Source organism: Solea solea, chromosome 6, assembly GCF_958295425.1.
Source record: "Solea solea chromosome 6, fSolSol10.1, whole genome shotgun sequence".
Lineage (NCBI taxonomy): Eukaryota > Metazoa > Chordata > Actinopteri > Pleuronectiformes > Soleidae > Solea > Solea solea.
In genome coordinates this window covers 13,180,944-13,202,819 of record NC_081139.1, presented here as the reverse complement: position 1 = coordinate 13,202,819, position 21,876 = coordinate 13,180,944, and the positions used below count along the sequence as shown (strand labels likewise).

General features: G+C 38.8%; 1 protein-coding gene across 1 annotated transcript; it reads right to left on the bottom strand.

Annotated features, from left to right (window-relative positions):
* Positions 1-3: 3 nt before the first annotated feature.
* Positions 4-20,918, bottom strand: LOC131460852 (dihydropyridine-sensitive L-type skeletal muscle calcium channel subunit alpha-1-like). The gene is made up of 42 exons (XM_058631700.1): positions 20,552-20,918; positions 19,930-20,035; positions 17,381-17,520; positions 15,943-16,085; positions 15,567-15,719; positions 15,107-15,312; positions 14,671-14,774; positions 14,405-14,550; positions 14,000-14,081; positions 13,389-13,549; positions 12,742-12,967; positions 12,353-12,560; positions 12,111-12,231; positions 11,896-12,010; positions 11,579-11,681; positions 11,417-11,486; positions 11,178-11,310; positions 10,897-11,026; positions 10,719-10,778; positions 10,230-10,336; positions 10,040-10,127; positions 9,844-9,951; positions 9,683-9,735; positions 8,868-9,014; positions 8,583-8,784; positions 8,178-8,336; positions 7,849-7,959; positions 7,248-7,331; positions 6,554-6,601; positions 5,972-5,998; positions 5,753-5,878; positions 5,600-5,665; positions 4,970-5,061; positions 3,582-3,741; positions 3,282-3,409; positions 2,899-2,995; positions 1,883-1,985; positions 1,576-1,677; positions 1,359-1,489; positions 1,140-1,265; positions 644-795; positions 4-282 (listed from the first exon to the last, which is right to left on the bottom strand). The coding sequence occupies exons 1-41, from the start codon at positions 20,737-20,739 to the stop codon at positions 679-681; spliced, it is 4,977 nt and encodes a 1,658-aa protein (XP_058487683.1). The 5' UTR covers positions 20,740-20,918; the 3' UTR covers positions 4-282; positions 644-678.
* Between the last annotated feature and the right edge of the window lie 958 nt (positions 20,919-21,876).

Sequence of the window (21,876 nt, the reverse complement as noted above, 5' to 3'; positions counted from 1 at the left end):
ACATCTCTGTTTGTCTATTTTAATATCACACAGAACAATATCTTTCACAGACAAAAACAGAAGTCCAACTGAACGCTAATGTTGTTCTGCTTCGCATTGCTTTATGTTTTTGTATTCAGTGTTTTCATTGGAGTTTTGACTCCTGGTCTTAAACCTAATCCTCCTTTGCCACTTGGTAAAAATGGTGTTTCAAGGATCACCGTCTGTCATCAAAATCCTCCACGTCCGTTGAGAAGGTCTTTCAGTCTCCATGTTGCCACAATCAAAGAGCATAGTTTTAATCTGAGAAAAAACAAACAGACAAAAAGGGAAAAAAAGAGAGACAAATAGCAATTATACTAGTTTCAGGAATACATACAACACAAGGTTTTGGCTGCTGTGCAGTAAAGCCCTTTACATACATTGCATTGACTTTCCTCCTTGTTTTCCCTCTTAATGTCAACTTCCTGATGGAGACTTGACTATCTTAGGAACAACGTAATACTCAAACTGGTCAAAGCTATTCACTGATTAATCATTTACCAAATCTGTTAAAAAAACAAGTTTACCGTAAACTATACAGCTTGGAAGGTCTGAAGTCATATTACACATTTATTGAGCACACAATAGAATTGTAAGTAACATCTGTAATAATCACACTGACCTGTGGCTTGCATTGAGGCGTGCTGCTAGAGATATTTATATAATGCTATTCATGACTCCTTCTGCCATCTGTAGGGGGCGCTGGTGAGTGGTCTGGTTGCCAGAGGCCTCAACAAAGAAAGGATCTGAGTGGTTTCCAAAGAGACTATGTCTCTGTTGTACAAGAAATAGGAGACATTACAATGTTAATGTTAACACAGCTTCTGTCACACATTTAACTAAAGTTTAAACAAATGTGTTATGTATCTGTTTTTACACTTTGACACACATCTTTGTTTGACCACAATTAACTTCTGACTATTGTCCTTACTTTTATTTTGTTGATATTGGCCAATGTTCTTTCAAAGAATAACTTTCTATAAGAAGAATAAAATAGCTGTTTTCATACAAAATTCCCAGTTAAGTCAAACTGTCCAATGACAGATTATTATTATTATTCCTACTATATTTCCATTCCTCCATCTACCCTCCCTACATCTTTCAAACCCATGTGCTACCCTGAAGGGTGTCTCCTCAGCAGTTTCATCAATTGCTCGGTCCATGTCTTCTTCAGTTATTAGGTCTCCAGAAATGGTCCTATGGAGTTCTGGAGCTGCCTCTTCCTCAATGTTCCTCAGTCCTGCCTGATAGACACAGACAGAGTAAAGGAAAACTGGGATCGTACCTTTTGGTTCACTCTGTTTGCCACTGGACAATGTTGTGCTTCAATTGCTTACCTGTATTTCATGGGTAGCACTTTTCTTGGTGGGCCTGTAGCCATAGTACTCTTCCTGTCTCTTTTTAAATTTCCTAAAATAATCCTGGATTAAGAAAGTGGCATAGAACTTTCCCACTGTCACCTCATCATCTGTTGAAACACAGAGATGCATGTGTTTAATTGGTAACTGACAATCAACAGCTGACATAATTTAACATCTGACAAAGCACTCATACCTCCAATAGGAGGGATGACTTGATCCAGTAGTTTCATACTAGTGCGCTTCCAGATTTTCTTTATTATTGCCCTCAGCTCCTCGTTGGCTTTTTCAAAATTACCTGAAAGAAAGAAAGAATTGAGCAATCAGACCACTGAAATAGCCAATATGCAAATTCAAAAACACTGAAACATTGTTAAAAGAAAATAAGTAAATTTTTTAGTCATATTTGTGCTTCTTTCTGAAAATTCAGAAACCCATTCATTCCTAATCCATATGCAAATGAAAAAAAAAAAAAACACACAAATGCCCACAATACCACAGACCTTCTGTCTTTATTTTCAGTGCAGTTCTAACCAGGGCAAATAGTGTGGCATTGAAGGTTACAGTTCCATCACTGTTGAGGGGCATGTTCATGGAGACCAACCTCTGAAAAGACAGAAGAAATACACACACACACATCAAACCAAATGTTAATTATAGGAAATGTGCATTACTTTTTTGTGTATAGTTTCAGTTTCATTCATTTATTTATTTATGTTTTCTTCTTAAAAGTAATTTGGAGCTTTAGTCAGTACTTTTTGCAACAGACTTCCCGGCATTCATAAGAAGTTTCAGGACTTGACAAGTAAAAATTCAGTTGTATGTGGAGCAAGCTGATGTGTTTCATTACATGAAATATCTCCAAATCAACACAGAGCTAAAAGCTACAGTAGATACGGCACCTACTGTAACTCTTTAAAAACATACTTGCAGTGACTCACTTTTGCTCAAATTGACTGACCCCAAACCCAAGAGGCATCACCTTCATCTCTACCATGTGATATCAGAGACTTGCCAAAGCAGTTCCAGCCATTGAATGTAAGATATTGATGTGACACTGTATAGATTTAGTAAATTTTTAAAGGATGTCACAGAAAACAGAAATCAAAGGTTCCAAATAGATATGGTCTACCTGAAACACAGCTACCTTGTAATGTCGAGTACTTTGTTACTGGTATGATATAACTAATGAACGAGATATCAGATTTACACAGTGGTTACAGGATAACCGAGGCAGAAATGCTTTGAATGCATCAAGACAAATGAGGGAAAAAACATGATAGCTGCTGTCGCCAAAGCAACAAGCTGATGCTTGGCTATTAAGTAACTGCAAAATGAGGCTGCAGCCGATGACATGTCACAGATACATGACAAAATTGGTAATGAAGCGCCTGTTCTGACGTAGCATCACTTCACAACAAGGGAAGCAAAGATCAACACGACGCTCTGTTTAGACAGAAAAGAGTAGGCAGCTTCCACATTACATGCACATGTGTTTCGGCTGAACAATTTTCCTTACCTTGCAGGCAATGCGATGTGGACAAAACTTGCCAAATCCTAGAGGTGGAGGTATTCTCCGTAGAAGTGTCACCACATCAAGGTGCTTAATACGACCTCTGTAAGAAGGAATAAAACATATGTAATAATGAACCCATGATAAATGTATATTAGTGCATAAAGATGACTCTTGCTTGTTCTCTCACATGTAAGAATCTTCCTATAGTTCTTCTTGTTTAATAGAGAAGAAAACCAAGTGTAATAATATTGTAACCGTTTAATGTCAGATACATCACGCGCTGTGGTCAACAGTGCTGTGTAATGAAATTAGAATGGAGCAAAGTAAGACATGCCTCACAAGATTAGGAAAATTGTACAGTGTATTCCATGAACGCATATACTTACGTAGCTTCAGGGTCATATTCAGCCCAGATTTTCTTAAACTCATCCAAGTGCTGAGGACCAAGAATGGACCAATCACGTGTCAAGTAGTCAAAGTTATCCATGATGACAGCCACAAACAGGTTAATGATCTGTAAAGGGTAGATTCATTTTTATTATGTGTAGCTGTTGACGAATGAAATTCAAATAGATAATTCATATTACATTGGCATTATCTCTGCTTTATGTGAGAATTTCCTTCTTTCTTTTTTTTTTTAATGTGCATGAGGTAAATTGCTTCTCAATGTGTGTGTGTTGTTTTACCAAAAAGGCACAGAGCATGTAGAAACTCATGAAGTAGATGATGGCAAAGTTGGCTCCACACGTGTATTCTTCCCCAGGCAGGTAATCGGACTTGGGGTCACACCTCTTCCCATACATGCACCCTAACATGACTTCATGCCAGGCCTCCCCTGTGGCACATCTGCAAAATAGATCCAATCACTCACCTTCCTAGAAACTGTTATAATATTTCACCACTGAGACATTAGCATCGCAAAAGCCATTTCTACGAAAGGAACTTTTTAGTGTATAATTTACATGTAATTAAGTAATTATGCATGATGTAAGATAAACAGAAATGTACTGTAATATTATTCTATTATATATTTCTTGAAAATTAGTGTCAGCATGATTTCTTTAGGGGCAACCATCACAATGCAATGGAAAATAAAGGGTTTTTTTTTATTTGGGTCCCAGTTTGACCAGGTGCTTCAGCTCCTCCAGCTTTCTTCCACAATATGCAGACATGCAGATTTGGCGCTGGGTTAATTGAAGAACCAGAGCAAACAGGAACACAAACCTAGGGAAGCTGCCACCAAGAAGGACTCTTTGGTGACTGAAAATCCAGATAAACTGGACAAAGCAGGTTCTAATTTGAGCTGAAAATGTACCAGGAGTAAGGTAGGTGTCATTATATAAGTGGCGTCTTTTGTCTTTGTATCAGCTCTGAAATATCAGTTTACACTGGTGAAACTTGGCAGTATTGAAGCATTGTTTTCTTTATTTCGTCTGAACTTTCATTCATACTGTCATACCTTTATATGAATAATATGGGGCCACTTTCTAATCAGACTCTCAGCACACAGCAGCAGCTGGCAGTGAGTGAGTCACTGTGACCTGCCACCACAGCAACAGTGGCTCTGCTAGATGGTGAAACACAAATCAATCACAGGATTTGTTGAGTCTGAGTCTGACCTGTCTCTGGGTTCGTGTTAGGTAACCTACAGTTGCAAGACAACTGCAACAAGGGAATCTAATCAGAATGGCTTATTGGAGGCCCACAAGCAAAAGGGAAGGAATTGGGCTTGTAATCGGAGGGTCACTGGTTCACATCCTGGGACCGGCCAAGGGCTATGGCTACCCCTGAGCTAGGCACCCAATTCCTATTACTCCCTGCTCTTGTGTGTGTTCACTACTGTTGTGTAAAAAGAATGGGTGAAATGCAGAGGTCAAATTCACTATCACTAATTGTTGAGTGTGCAAAGTGGTGCTGCCACTTAAAACTGGACCCAAATCATCGGCTTGTTTATGTGTGTTTTTGTGTTTGCACAGTGATAGTAGTGCACTGTAGTTACTGAATATGCTGTTGTTTGTGTTGAGACCTTGCATTGAGGTGTAACTCATGGCACATGGAGAGGCAGTCCACCAACCTGAATAAAAGGAGCACAGCCTGTGGGAATGTCTGAAAGTTGTTGTTCCTGTTGATGTATGTTCCATCCATCAATGCAATTTTACCAAATATCTGCAGAAATGAGAAGGAAGGTTGTAATTGTGGGTTTCCTGCTCTGCATTGGATTGTTCTTAACCCAAGCAACATTATATCACAAGAATGGAATTTACAAAAAAAGTGTTTGAGTTTCCTCCCAACATGTTATATGCAGTCAAATTATAATTTATGTGTATGATTTGATTGTATATCTTATTTATAAATATATAATGCGTTTTTGTGTTGAAAATAATAATCCAAAAACAATATGGCATCCTAATTTATGTGTGTCCCAATAGGTAACACTGTGGTTAACCTTAACTATGCCTTAATTCAGATGTAGCCTAATTCATAGATGCGTTTGAAGGCACCTACGCCTTCCAACTATGACACGGACCCCAAAGAACACACTTTTAAATGAGAATCAGTTGTTAAATAAATGAATTAAATAGCTATAAGTATACTTTTTTTTGCAGTGCTTTGATGTGTACAGTTGCTGTTTTGTTTATATTTTAATATCAGCACATTGCATGTCAAAAGTGTGGTGTGTGTGAATGTGCACTTGGATATATACCTGCATTCCAACCACAGCGTATATGAAGAACAGCATAAGGATGAGCAGTGCTACATAAGGAAGAGCCTGTGACACAGTGACACAAGACCACTGTCAGAAAGACATTCAATCTAAACCACAGACTGAATGATGCCGAGAGACCACCACACTGACCTGAAGGGATTTGATGAAGGTCCACAGAAGGTTCCTTATTCCCTCGGAGCGATTCAACAGTTTCACCAGACGCATTACGCGAAACAGTCTGAAGAATGTGATTGATACACTCATGTTCTCAGAAGACTTTGTAGAGAGAGAGAGGACACATTGGGAATTACACAAGGTAAAGCATTCAATTCTACCAAATTCTAATGTATCAAAGTTAAAGAAACTCACAGCAATTGCTTGCATGGGATCCACTGCCTGTAGAAAGAAATAATTAATGTTTCTACTTGAACATACTTTTGGAAACATACATTACTTATTTAGAAATTTTTACTCATGCTCAGATTGCAAGGTTTGTTAATGGGTGCAAGTATGAGTAAAAAAAAACAACAGAAATTTTAACTCAAACAATATGTAACGTACAACATAAAGAGAAGTGTAGTTAACACAATGCAAATATGACCTAACATTCGTTATCACTGACAGAACAAATCAGCAACTTAGTTAAGCCACAATCAGTTCATGCTGCTCTGAGGTACCAAGACCATAACATATTAAAGCATTCAAGCAGATAGACAGATAATCTTATAAAATCCAAGCAGTCACAAACTGCAAACTACCTCAGAATATACAGAAAATAAGCCATTTCCTATGTGAAAGTGCAGTGCACCATTCCTGCATACATTAAAGTGTGTTATCTTGGTCTTAATGGTTTTTGGAAATGCGGTCCTGGCTATAAAACACAATTGATAGACCAGACAAATTTCATGTAACAGGTGAATGCCATGCAAAAGTGAAGCAAGTGATAATTACAGCACAGCCATGGAGACAGTAAAGTCCTCCAGAGGAGGCCAGTGCTGCCTGTGGAAGGGGAAACACAAATTATAGTGATGTCAGGAAAAGAAAGCTGCCGGCTGTGAAGGTGTCTGTGTGGCGAAAAAGAAGAAGGCATGAAACATATACAGCAGACAAGGAAATATTTTTCTCACAAAAACAATAGACAAACCATATGCACTGCAAGAACATTTATTTTAACAGTTTGTCACATATACTTTAGCTGTGGCTTAGTCTTTTCATTAGATACTGAACATACATATATACAATTGCAATACTTTTGAGAAAACTCACTTTTCTCATGTTTTACTGTAATTACTTACACGGTTGGTGCAAAGAAGCAAGTAGATGCAAACTTTGCATCAGTCATGTAAGGCGTATCCCACAATATGAACCAATGTTGTGTTAGAATTTAAGAACAGTGCTGAATGTGTGCCTCTTGAGAGAAGAAGAGGAGGTAAGTAAGTCAGAGAAATTGAGTGATTCACGTTGTTGGCCACACAACAGTTTGAATGCACTAAACTTGTGCATTAACCCTGGGTAAGTGGTCACATATTACGTTTGTTTCTGGTATTTAAGAAAACACAAAGGATCCAGCGACTACAGTCGTGTGAGAAACACAACGTTAAAAAGTCATTTGGCAGAGAGAGAGAGAGCAAACGATGGTACTCACATCAATTTCACTCAGCATCACATCCACAACACTTCCAATGACGATGACAAAGTCAAAAACATTCCAGGGATCTCCAAAGTAACCCTAGGTAAAACGACAAAAGTGTGGATATGTGTGAGATGTCACACACAATGAGGCTGGTTCTTTGGCATAATCAACTTGGCTTGTACAAGTTATGGTTCTGAATTAAAGTAGGCAACATCTGTTTACTGGTCAACTTGCTTTCATTACTTATTGTGGGTATCTCCTCGCACCCCACTCACAGTTCGCATAAACTCTGATGCGTCCGATGACTTAAAATCTGTTAATCCTTCACACTATAGGATAATTCGGCCAAATAATCTGTTCAAATCAGCCTAAAATTGGAAGGCACCCACGATTCTTCGTCCCTTCTAGTGTGGGGAAGACTTTATGTCCCACATACTTCCATTGTTATTATTGCCAAGCTATTATTTGGTGATTATAATAGAAATCAGATAATCTTTTTTATGTTTTTTTTTATTATTAAAAATTATTACCACACTATTGTTACTGTTAATATATAACAGTGTCAGCTGTATCTGGACAAAACAGTAATATAGTGTGTTGAAGTTTGACTAACCTTGGCTTTGAAAGCCATGAGTTTGAGGATCATCTCCACAGTGAAGAGCACAGTGAAGATCACGTTCAGCATGTCAGACAGGTGAGTAACATGGGCTGACTGGTTGCAGTGCTGTAAGAATTACACATGGACAGCTGCATGGATATCAGGTGAGACAGTGGGATTAACAGTTACAAGATGTACATTTGTAAATCTTTCACTTTATGTAATGATATGTTAAACTGCACTGAACTCTTTGCAAAAATGTATCCATAACATCAATTATCAATCCTGAAATGGGAAGTAAGTTCAGTCAGTGACTTATAATGTAATGTGTGTTGCATACATACCTGCATTCCCAGACACATGGTGTTCAGCATAATAAGCAGGAACATAAGGTACTCAAAGTAGCAGGAAGTGACGATGTACCAAACTTGATACTGGTAGGGGTTCTTGGGAATATAGCATCGCAGTGGTCGAGCTTTAAGTGCATACTGCACACACTGGCGCTGGATAGGATGAAAGAAGGTAGAGGGGAGGTGCAGTAAAAAAAAGAGTGAGACCTCCTGATAATTGTAGCACTACAATAAAATAAATAAAGCCTAAATACAAGGTACGGTTGTGTAATATGCGGGTCATCTATTGGTTTCAGGATATAATTAACATATACAATGGGTACCCCCGAGCATCATGTCTTGTCATTATAACTCTATGTAACTGTGTGTGTATGTGTAAGAAAGAGAGAAAGATCACACCTGGTTTTTGTCCAGCTCACAGTTCTTATATTCTTGCTCTCCTTGCTCCTGGAAGGTAACGATGACGAAGCCCACAAATATGTTCATCATGAAGAAGGCGATGAGGATGAGGTAGGCGATAAAGAAGATGGAGATGGCCACTCGGTTGTTGTATACTGGGCCTTTGTCCTCTAAGTTTGAATCAATAGCTTTATAGAGTATCCTAGGTAAGAAATGCCCCAAATAAGCACACACATACACACACTGACTAAACTACATTTATGGAAAAAAAGACAGATGACTCACTTTGGCCATCCTTCAAAGGTAGAAATGGTGAAGAGAGTCAGCATGCCATTGAAGATGTTATCAAAGTTTAGTTCAGAGTTGGTCCATTTCCTGTCACGGACCACCATTTCATGAAGTGCTTCTTCCTGGTACCGTATGTAGGAACCTCTGAGCCACAGAGAGGGAGGGACAGACAAGTAACGGTCATCAATTCTGCAATCCTGTCTAAACTGGATTACTGATATGCACCTAATTTAGGATGCATCTAACTAAAATGACTAATTATTTTGTCGACTATCCTTTTTCCTGCATTTTCTCAAAGTCAAAATTATTTTGAATTGCTATTGTCTTAAAGTGAGTTAGCTAACGGCGCATTTCCACCAGCTCTACTCGCCACACCACGGTTTAAGTAGCGTTTCCACTAGCATAGTACCTGGTACCAGGTACTATTTTTAGTACCTAGTACCACCAGGCGAGGTTCCAAAAGCGTGCTGAGCAGGTACTATGAAATGATTGGTCAGAGTGCCATCGCAGGAAGAGATGTCCCACACACAAATCAAGCCAAACAGTGCCAAATTGTAGATCACTTAAAACTACTTAACAATCCTAAAAACATGGGTTAATCTCCAACAACTACAGGAGGCTGGTGTAAAGTCACTAGTCACTTGTGTGTGTGTGTAGTAGGTACTATTTTTTGGAGTGGAGATGCAACCTAATCGTGTCGTGTAGAGCCGGTGGAAATACACCAAAAGACTATACAGAAGTGGAGGCCAACCCAAGTGTAACATGTTAAATCAACACCAGGACGGAGAAGGGAAAACAATTGCTTTCCTTACTTGCATATTTCCTCAGTCATTTTGTCAGGATCCGTACAGGCATAGAACTTGCCCTGGGAAAAAGAAGTAAAAAGAAGTAACTCTCTCTCTTTATGAAAAAGCAGATACACAAAGTTCATTATGAAATACAGAAATAAGATAAAGTAAGTCACTTCTCTTACTTTGAAAAGTTGGACTCCAATGCAGGCAAACATGAAGTCTAGAAGCATGGTGACCAGTACAATGTTTCCGATGGTCTTCACGGCAACAAACACACACTGAACTACATGCTACAAGACACAAGATATTACAGATGATAATTCAGATCAGCACTAAACCATTTGTAAAACTGGAAGTCTAATCAGAGTCAATTTATACCTTCAGTCCCTTGGCTCTGTTTATAGCCCTCAAGGGTCGAAGTACCCTCAACACTCTGAGAATTTTCACCACTGAGATGGCACTGGATCTACATTATACAAAGACAGAGATGTCACATTTGCTGATACATTTCTGTTTTCTTGTCTTATTGGCTACAAAGTAACAAGGCGCATTTGGAGAATCCACTTACTCCATGCCCATTGAGAGGAGAGACACACTGACCACCAGAAGATCCAAGATGTTAAAGGAGTTCCTGCAGAAGGACCCTGTGTGAAGAATGGCCCCATATGTTGTCATCTGAAAAAGATAATATATATTTTGAACTCAACAACTGTGCTTTAGATAAGGTTAATGCTGTCGGTATAACAACGATTTAACAGAAAAAGGGACAATCGTAAATTGACAATTATTGTTGGGTATCATCTTGACAGATTGTGAGAAGGTGAGAGAAAGAAGCCATTAAATCAGGATCCATATGAAGAATCTGGGGCCGTCTCAATACACCAACTATCAGCCAGCTGCAATGCTGTAGCATCGCATCAATTTTTTGGGGTTGAGAAACAATGATCGAATCCCTCAGTGCCCTCACAACCAGCATGGAAACCAGGAGGGTGAGTTCACCTCCTCAAGTTTCTCCTTTCATTTGTCAACCTGTATCAACATTATTAACTGTTATTACCTTGAGCACAATTTCTGCTGTGAACACCGAAGTGAAGACTATATCAGCGTAGGCCAACACCTAAAAAGTCAATATTTGCAACGTTATTATATTAATATGCGTAAAATGAATGGTGAAAATGTAAATTACAAATCGGATTTTGCAATCGCAAGGTACATTTCAGTTACAATCACGTCACCTGGTTCCTGAAAGACATAGGGTCAATGGGATCCTCAGCCGCTAAAGAAACCGATGACAGCAGGATGAAGAGGAGGATGATGTTGGTGAAGGTGGTTGCATTAATAATACGATGGCAGAGCTTCCGGAACCTGAAATTGTTAGAAATAAATGTTCTTATGAGTAAATTTAAGATGTAGGGTTGGAAGGATGATGTGTTCTCAGGTGAGATGGTGGGCTACGTAAATAGAACTGACCTAACTAGATTTGACTCGCTATCAACAACATATTTCAGCATCATACTTGTTCTGAGGTCCAAAGATAAAAAAAGAACTGGCTTCTGGCATCGGCACGGCTTCCTCCTTCAACTGCAGATCTGCCATTGGACGAGGTCTGGGGCTTTCTGGTATATCAGGGTCCTCTTCCTCATCATCACCTGACCAACAGAAAACAGAACAGATTAAAAGAGGTTAATTCTTCCCTCTGAGTTGGAAATTGTATAATTAACAATAAAACAATGCTGTGAAGGTTTTAAGATTGACCTGGAAAGTCTGCTGGAGGGAAAGGGTCCTTAATCTCATTGACGTTTGACTCAAACTCATCAATCTTGAGCTGTAGATGGGACAATTAAGCAGTTTAAAGGTGGGATAGAAAGGGAGGACTTAAATAAATGTATAAAATGTATTGCTTTTGGATCACCTCACCTTGGCAGTTGTAGGCATGCACTCGATGCCTTTAGCCCTTTGCTCAGCCAACTTCTTCGCCAGGTTTGCTTTCTCTTCTGATACTTTATCAGGTATGCTTGCCCTTAAAATCAACAAAGGAATCAGTTTAACTGGTTAGTGGTTTCCGTTACTAAAGATTTTCTTTACATAATCCTCGTTATTCTGGGTGTCCAAATTACTTTCCAACCACACTGTGTGACATACTGTGGAACTATCCTGCTCTTTATAGTTGTGCCTGAGATCATAAATTATTATAAACCCCGAAGATTTCAATTTGAAAACATACAAACAGTTACCTGAGTGCTTTCTTGCGATTCTTTTCCTCTGCTTTCTCCTTCTGTGCTAAAGTCAAAGACTCCGCCTCTGCCAAATTATCAACAGCAATGGCCAGGAAGACATTTAGGAGGATGACTGAATAAAAGGCAAGTTAAAGACTGTAATGTAATGGTAGCAAAGCAACATATAAAACATACATACACAGAACACATAAACATGAACTTCATGAGGATACAATTTCCACAGACGAAGAGGATGATGAAGTAGATACTGACTAGTATTCCGGGCATGCTAGGTCCACCATGAGCCATAATACCATCATACATGACGGCATTCCAGTCTTCACCTGTCAGGATCTAAAAACAAACAGCTCATTCATTAAAGGTAGTTAAACTTGGGTTTGACCAAGCACACTTCTGAACCTAATTGTTTTAATCAAATACACATTGTATTTTCTGAACAGTAGTCTTCCTGTACCTGGAACACTGTAATGAGGGCCTGAGGAAAGCTGTCAAAGGTGCTACGCGGTTTGGTTTGATTGGGAAAGTTGAACTTCCCTCCAAATACCTGCATACCCAGCAGGGAGAAGATGACAATGAAAAGGAAGAGGAGCAGCAGCAAACAGGCAATGGAACGGACCGAGTTCAAGAGGGAAGCCACCAGATTACTCAGAGACGTCCAGTATCTAAAGGACATAACGTGAGTTGAACAAATCATCAATCATTCAACTAGCTCTGTTTACAAATGCAATACACAATATTGTCCACAGTAACCGCAATACAATATTTACACCGACTTATGCAGCCCCTAATTTCAAACAGTCATGTTTACGTACACATTAATGTTCATAGTCAAAGCTTTTTTACCTACTGACTTTAAGCAGACGGAGCAGACGTATGCAGCGGAGCACAGAGATACCCATGACTGACATGACGCCCATGTGGACAAGAATGAGCTCCATAATACCAGTAGACACCACAAAGCAGTCAAAGCGGTTGAAGAGGGACATGAAGTATGAGGGCAAGCCAAGAGCATACATCTTCATGAACATCTCAATGGCAAACATAGACAGCAGCAGTTTATTGGCATTGTCTAACAACGGTGGACGTTTTTGGGGCAGCATGGAGAAAAGAGGGGGAAAAAAAAAGTTAGGTAACGATACATGCATGGAAAACATGGAACTTGTCATAAACTTTTATGTTTTCCATGGATAGTTAAAGTACTGTTAAAACTGTTTCTGAAGTAATTAAAAATTGTTTGGATGGTATTTATATATTTTACTTAAAACGAACAAGGCACAGTTTGATTAGACATTAAGATATGTAACATATTTCTTAAGAGGTTGTAGACACAAAGGTATAGATTTTAGGTTTCCAATTTCTCCACAATAGTGTCACGTAATAAGTTAATAATGACTTAATCACATAGCAAATCATTTTTTCCATCAATGAGGAAACAGGAATTGCATCAGGATGAAATGCATTACAGCCTGTTTAGTTTATGATGTGCTTACCTTGCCAGTTTGTGATTTTCTGAGACTGCTTGTGGTGTTCTGTTGCGATGGCCAATGTATTGAGAAAGACGAGCATGATCACCCACCAGTAGAACAGTCTGGACTTCACATACACTCTGCATTTACGCCTTAACCATCGATTCCACTTACGGGCCAACTTACTGCATGAAAGAGGAAGATGAATAAAATGGTGAATCCTTAGGGTCCTAAAATAGCAGTACTTTGAAATATCTTTTATGGTCTTGATCATTTTCCCTCCAGTTTTTCCATTCCATTTGTCACTTCAGTACAAAAAAGTACCAAAGCTACAATTTCAATACTAATATCATTATCAGTGCTGCGTATTGTGTTGATGATAATGAGGGAAGGTGGAGCCAATCCAAGCTGGCAAGGTTCAGGTTGTCAGACTATCAAATGGCCAACCTACAACACAAAGGTCAGTTTAGAGTCTCCAATTAACCTAATTCCAACCTGCAACCTGTTTTAAGACTGAGGGAGGAAACCAGAATAGCAGGTAAAATTATATGCACACATAAGGAGAGAACATGCAAATCCCACACCTAAAGACAATTTCATATTAAAGATCTGAAGATTACAAAGACACCACTGACTAGTAATAGATGATCAGCTGCATTGTATCCATTTTTCCTACACTTCCCGTCTCCAATCCTCCATTCTCCGTGTGGAGCAGACCTAAAGAAAACACACACACCTGTAAATTCAGAGTTCTATTATCTCACTACATGCAGTGTTGACAAGCACTTTCCTCTGTTATCTTGGCTTATTATCAAATATGTCATCACCCCTTGTGTAGATGGTAATGTTGATAATAACAAGTTGCTTACAATAACCACTTTTTCTGGTCTTTTAGAGCAACATATACATGCTCAGTGAAGCAGGGAGACAATAACAGAGACACGGCAAAAATCTATAACAACATTTATCATTACATTTAAATTTGGTGTTTTGAAAGTTGCATGGGACTGTATAGCATTTCTATGTGACCTTTGTCTTACCCTGTCCCTCCTGGTCATTGTCAATGACCTCAGCATGAGTAATCCACTCCATATAACCTTTGAGATCCTCATCTAGCTGCTGTGTTTCTCTTAGCTTTTGAAACTCTCCACGTGACTTGGCTTTCTCTCGCTCTTTTGTGAATTCACTGTTAGCAAAACACGTGAAAAGAGGTAGAATAATGTGTGAAGAACACAATAAAGCAGGAAATCATGACCATGTAAAATGAATTATGAAAGGTAGTAGGTTGGCTTAGAGTAAATCCTACCCACTGAGCACACCCAGAACCAGGTTGAGCACAAAGAAGGAGCCAACCAGGATGAGGGTGGTGAAAAAAATCCATGGCCATTCCATTCCTATAGCATCATTTACCTGTCAGACAGAGCAAATAAGATCATTTCACATCTCTGCATGTGATTAATGCACAAAATGTGTGACAATCTAGCTATTATCCTTACATGTCAACCAGTATAAATGCAACATATTCTTTATTACCCTTTTCTAAATATTTTGCCTATGTTACTGTTTCTATGTATGCATGCAAGTTAATTGGGTTGGGAAGTTACATTATAAAAAAAAAGACAAACCTAAACAAACCTAAAACAAATTGTCTAATTGAAAAAAAACCCTGGGTTAAATCATTCTCCTTCAACCCTAATGTGTGGCTAATAAGGTTGTTTGAATTAAACAGACCAATACCTTACCCAGTAGAGGACATCAGTCCACCCTTGTGTGGTGATACACTGGTAGACAGTCAACATAGCAAAGCCTAGGTTGTCAAAGTGGGTGATTCCATTGTTTGGGCCGGGCCAACCAGCACGACACTCTGTGCCATTTATGCCACAACGGCGACCGTTTCCCGCTTGAGCACATGGAGCAGGCTTTTCATTCTCTACTGTTGCAATTATGTCTGAAGACCAGAAAACAGTAATCATGATCATGGGACACCAAAATATGAATCATTTACCTTCCTAATAAAAGTGGATGTCACTCATATAATTATGCACTAATAGCCAAACACCTGGTAATCCATAGCACAGCAAAATTAGAACTACTTGTGAAATGTTTAATGTATCTTATAAGTCAACAATAAGTATCGTTCCCATTGAATTCAGTTGTTCCTGGTGCATAATAAATAAAGAGCTATTGTTCTGCATACTGTACTTGTGCCTTTGTAGTAGCAGGTCTTGTGCATTTTGCACTTGAAGAGCTCCAGACCCATTATAGAGTAAATGGTGACCATGAAAAGGACCAGCAAGGTGATGTGAAAGAGTGGCAGCAGGGACTTCAGAATGGAGTTCATCACCACTTGCAAACCTGAAGGGCAAATAGAAATGCAACTTAGAATAAATCCTACCAACTGTCATGTGTGATGTAGACACCATGATGTGTTTAATCTATATGAGGTGGTATTACACAACGTTGTTTTACTGATATTTTTAGCAGAGTTATTACTGAAAGTGTCAAACTCAGACAGACAAGCATCAGCAAACACATAATCTCCTTAGTGGAGCCTCAGAGTCACAGACGAGTTACTCACTGGGGACTCCAGAGACCAGTCTCAGAGGTCGAAGTACTCTGAACGCACGCAAAGCTTTCATGTCAAAGCCACCACCCTTTTCACCTACTGGAGCCTCCACTCCACTGATGTGGTTAATGGCATCCACAGCCACAGTGAAAAGCCTGGGGAGAAACAAATACTACATATGAGGCTTTCTCTGAATAGAGCGTTTTAAAACACAAGTCTAATTTCTCACAGTAAACTGAAAATAAATGAGCATCTTCCCTGTCTTCCTTGACTTTTTTGCCCATTAACATTTGCCAAAATGCTTCTGCCTTTGTAGAATTCCAGTTGACTTAACTGCATCCATGTGTCTCTCTCTAACTTCACCCTGCTGAAGACTTCCTGCTGTCTTTATTTACAAAAAACAACTACAACGCTGAGCAGCAAGTTCTGAAGTGCAAGAAGTGCATCAGTGCTATTGAAGATGTGTGCTCACTCTATGAAGGCAGTAATGCAAACACAATTATAAATATACATAACTATGCCTGACTGGGATTATGAAACATTATATCAACATTATGGATATCAACTGCCATAAATACTGAAGGATAATCCCTGGTGATAATCCATCAACAGATCAAGTACTGTGCAAGTGATTATTAAAGTAAAAGCTCTGCTAGTATTTGAAATATAATTTTAAATGATTCTATTCAAAATAGGTATGATGTCCACTCAGCTGCACAACAAACAGCTAAAACACTGTTGAATTACAGAAAATTAAAGACATATTTATTCCAATATTTATATATTTATGCTTTCATCAGTTTATTATTTACACTTCCTCCCTCCTTCCTTCCTTATTTATTATTTATGCATTACCTTATACACTCTCTGTTTTGAATGTGTGATATAATACTCTTTAAAACGAACAAATATCTGTTTGTTTAGAAGAAAAGCTGACATTTCAGTCACGCAGTGAAGTGTGGGATATGATGGGCTGTGAAAGATGCACCTGTTGCAGCATTCGGGCAAATGTCGGCCCTCTATTTAGACACAAATAATGTGACTTCTGGTATAAGAAGGCAGAAACCTTGATATACCTTGATGGCTGAATCCGAGGCAGGATCCAGATCCTCATTTGGGACACATCTGGTGGCTTTGACTCGTACAGTAAATCAAGACTAACAATACCAGATCTACAAATTTAACATCTAGAAGAACGTCTGGGATTTTATTCAAGTGTGACACCACTGAGTAAAGGAATAAATTATAATAATTCACTCATAATTATTGACTGTCTTTTCAAAAGTCATAATAATGATGCTTCTTGTATGAACGTGGCAGTTGAAATGGAAGGCATCTGAGTCCATTGCAGAAAAATTATTTCCTGTGCCAATCAGCCCCCCAAAAACTTATGTCATGAGATGATTGCTGTAAAAATATAAAGCATTTCAGAATAAGGTCATCGACTTACCCAACAGATACACAAACAAAGTCCAAAATGTTCCAGCAGTTTCTTAAATATGCGTCAGCGTGGAATAGAAATCCATAGGCAACAATCTTCAGGAAACACTCGATAGAGAAGATGATGAGGAAGATGTACTCCAGGCTTTCCTAAAAAAACAATGTTTTAATCCATGTTACATTATAAATAATAACCATTCCATAGACTACATTTAATCAAGATTCACACAACCATCCAAAGCACAATAAAGGTAAAGAAGAGAGTGTGGACAGGTTGCAGAGGGTGGAGACAAGTGTCAGAAGGATGTGTGACAGAAGGAAAGCAGCAAATGTGAAAGAGAAGATACAAGATGTCTTGGAGACAGTGGCACTGTCTCCAAGACAGGAGGTGGCAGAGATGAAGATGCTGAGATTTTCGTTTGGGAGTGACCAGGATGAGAGATTAGACATTAACATAATTTGTGGGACAACTCAGGTTGAACGGTTTGGAGATAAAGTATGAGTGTAAAGGTTGTGATGGTTTGGTCACGTATGGAGGAGGGACAGTGAATAAATTAGACAGAGGATGTTAAAGATGGAGCTGCCGGGCAAGAGGAAAAGGGGAAGACCACAGAGAAGCTTCATGGATGTTTTGAAAGAGGACATGTGGACAAGAGGACAGTTGGTGTAGGTTTTATGTTACACGTCACCGTCTGTCTGTGACTGTCACTTTCAAACTCACACTGCTCTGCAGTGTTTAATGGCCTCTCCCATTTCACCAGGAGCATGCAGAGAATGTCTATTTTAACATCACACTGACAATGTCCTTCACCAGTGGCTGCGTGATAATGCCTTTGAATCATTACCATTGGTTGTAAATGGATTCATGTAATGTAAAAATAAAGATGATGCAAGACAACAACCAAAATTAAATATGAATGAAATAAATAAAATTAAAATTATAATAATTGTTTTTGGCAAAAAAGAATAGAAACTGTAGGGAAAAGGTGTTTTCTCGACTTGTACTGTTAAATTATTCAAATGAACATGCACAACGATTAAAGATTGTTTTCCCATTTAGGAAGAACTAGGTGCACTTATGAGAGTGCTGTGCTCTCACTCTATGTATAGCATACCAAAAAACTGTAATTGTGATGTGATAAAGTGAAAAAGGAAAATAAGACAAATCATTCACGTGTAAGACAATATATATAATAATAATAATAATAATAATAATAATAACAATGATGATGATAATAATAATAACAATAATAATAATAATAATAATTGTGGAACATTCTAAATGATCAAAGTGGTGTTATGTTGTTCTTTGGTGTACAAGGGAGATGTATTAATTGTCTTGATTTTGTGTGTCTATTTTATAAAATACATTAATTTAATGGAGAAACAGTTTGAGTTTTGCTGCTCAATGGTATCAACTCTCAGTGTGATGTCATCATGATGAAAATGTTAATTTAACAGGGTGAGCCACATATAAGAACGTGAGATAGTCATGCCTGTCACTTTAAAGCTGTAAATAGATTAACAGTTCAAGGTACAGTTTAACACTGGTCAGGCTATCTTGCTCAGCGCTCTGTCTCACCAGCTTGTGTCTGACCTGCTTGCACAAAGTGTGGCAGTGGTTGTTTGGGTTAAGAATTGGTAAGGAGAAACCTTTTATTTTTATGTTAAGGAGTGTAAAACATAATAGGATTATGAACTTTTAATATAAAATTGACCCATTTAAATAATGACACTATTTATTGCTAGTCTTAGTGTTTTTTCTGTTTCCTCCAGATTATAGGCTTGTGGCTGAGCCACAGTAGTAGTATAAGAGGGCATATCTTAGATGTGACAACAGCAAGATGTTGTGATTGTTATTTTCAACAATACATTAAGAGGTAGGGCTACAGCATCAGGTCAGAGCTAGAGCCTTGCTTCACTAAAATAAGAGTAAAATAGTTTTTTCCTTGGAAAGGATGTTTCCTCCATTTGCACATGTGCAAACACCATACAAGAAATAAATAAAAGCCTCATTGTTTCATGTGTGTGATTACAATGTATATCAGTGAGGTACACGGTTTGATAACATTATTGCACTCTATCAAACAACAAAACACACAGAATTAAACCTCTGCATGTGGGTTTATTTACCGTTTATGTTCCCACTTAACTTATAACTGGGAATCTTTTACATCATGTAGCGGTGTCCTTTTTTAAATTTCCTTAGGCAAATTATGATCTGGCCTTGTAAGTTACTTTTTTTGTTGTTATTAACTCTAATTTCCTTCTATGTATCTGTTCATTTTTCTATCTTCCTGTCATTGCCATTTTTCCCGCCCATTCTGTCCATCCTCATAAACTAGGAAGCGCTTGAATTTTGTTTTAATGACTCATGTATCCAAACAACAACATTTTATGATGTTTTATGGTCTATCTATCCATCATATTTGGGGCTCAATGTGTGCTCACTGCATTTTAGTTTTTCTCGAGAACTATACGAGTCATATGAATTATATTAAATACTATTTCACTCAAATAATATCAACGCATGCACACAACAGAAGCATGCTGACGCACCAGGTTGCTGTTGGTGTTGTTGCTGTCTTCCTCAGGCATGGGCAAGTACACAGCCAGAGCCACACAGTTGGCAAAGATGGCCAGTAGGATGATGATCTCAAAAGGTCTGACAGTAAGTTATAGGAAGCCTACGTGTCAAAATCACAGTGGTTCACATATACAGCAGATGTTCCAGTTTCACTAAAAACAAATATGAGATATGATGACAATTGCTGACTTCATTGTTGCTTTTTCACAACCCCCAGAATCATATGACATATCATGATCAACTAAAGAGTAAGTTGTCTATTATTTGTGGAGATTTTTAATCCATCATTTTGTTGAGCTTGACCTGCGACCAATGTAACTCTGGCCATGCATTCACACACATTTGTGTAGCATTCGAAGTGAGGGCCCTTATAGACATAATGTATTCCCTAGCCCCTAGCCCCTAACCTTTAACCTAATCCTAGCTTCAACACAATTCTAACCCTAATCCTATAAAACCAGGACTCCAAATAGAACCAGCCAAAATGTCCTCACTTTTCCAAAAAACACACACACAAACTGTGCAGCAACAATCACAGGACATCTTGTCCTTTTTTTTCATCCATCTGCCTGTGACCCTTTACTAGCAGGATACTTCCACTCCACAATACTGATGCACGCCCTGCGGAAAGGATTTTTCAGTGACAAGAAAAGGAGAGAGCGTGCAGGTCTTGGGTTGCCCCCCGTCGCCATCAACTTCTTTAGCTTCTCCTTTTGTTTTCTCTTCAGCGTTTCCTCATCCATGATGTAGGATGACAACGGGGGACTGCTGCTGTCTGCCATTTCTGCTTCAAGAAAAAACGATTGTGCCAAGTTTTCCTTGATGTGGTGGTATTCCAGAAATCTGTTGACAAACAAGGTACTGCTTTCAGGTTGGTATCTTTTTGGTCATTTTAACTCTTCTCAGCTTGTCCCAGTCATCTCCTTCACTCCGTTTCTCAGTTTGACTGAGCTACTTCTGTCCCCCGTATGTGGAATGACATGCAGCTGTCCCATCTACTTGTACAGGATTGGTTTACAGAGCAGCTGCTTGGACAAGAGAATAAATATAGACAATGAGTATGGTTGTCAAAGCACGGTGTGACAAAAGAAGATGTTCCCACATGTATTATTGGTGTTTGATAAGAAATAGAAGTGATTGAGTGCATCCAAAACTTATAGGGGGGAAGTACAGGCCATGAAAGATGTTACAAAATAGGTGTTCTAATATAGTACTGTAACACAAAAGCATTCCACCACTTGCTTAGGGCATGTTAACAATACAGTTTCAAAAACGTTCTACAATTGTCAATGCTTAAGAGCAATCATAAGCTATGACACGGCCCAATCAAACCAATTTTATCTATAAAGCACATTTAAGAAAGATCAAGATCGCAAGTGGCCGAAATGAGTTTTCTCTACAGGGTGTCTGGACTCATTCTGAGAGAGTGGACATACGAGAGAGGCTCGGTGTTGAGTCGCTGCTCCAGACATCTAGTCAGGATTCTTCCTGGATGTCTGCATGGGGAGGTGTTTTGGCCATAACCAACCAGAAGGAGACCCTGGGGCGGACCCAGGACACGCTGGAGAGATTGTATCTCTCAGCTGGCCCGGGAATGCAGTTTGTCCCACCAGGATAGCTGGTTGAGGTGGCTGGGGGAAGGAATGTCTGGGCCTCACTGCTGAGACTGCTGCTCCCACAACCTGGACCCAAATGAGCGGTAGAAACGATGACAGTAAAACATAAAAAAATGTATAAAAGCTAAAAGCGACATCTCACACTATGTTGAAAGCTAAGAAACAGAGGTGCATTTTAGGAAGGGATTTAAAAACAGGCCTGTCTGATGTAAAGCTTCAACCAAGTTCATGGTTCAGAGTAAATCATGGATGAAGCTGGTCAGAGGGATAGTTTGGAGTAATTTAAGCAAGTAATTTAAAAGC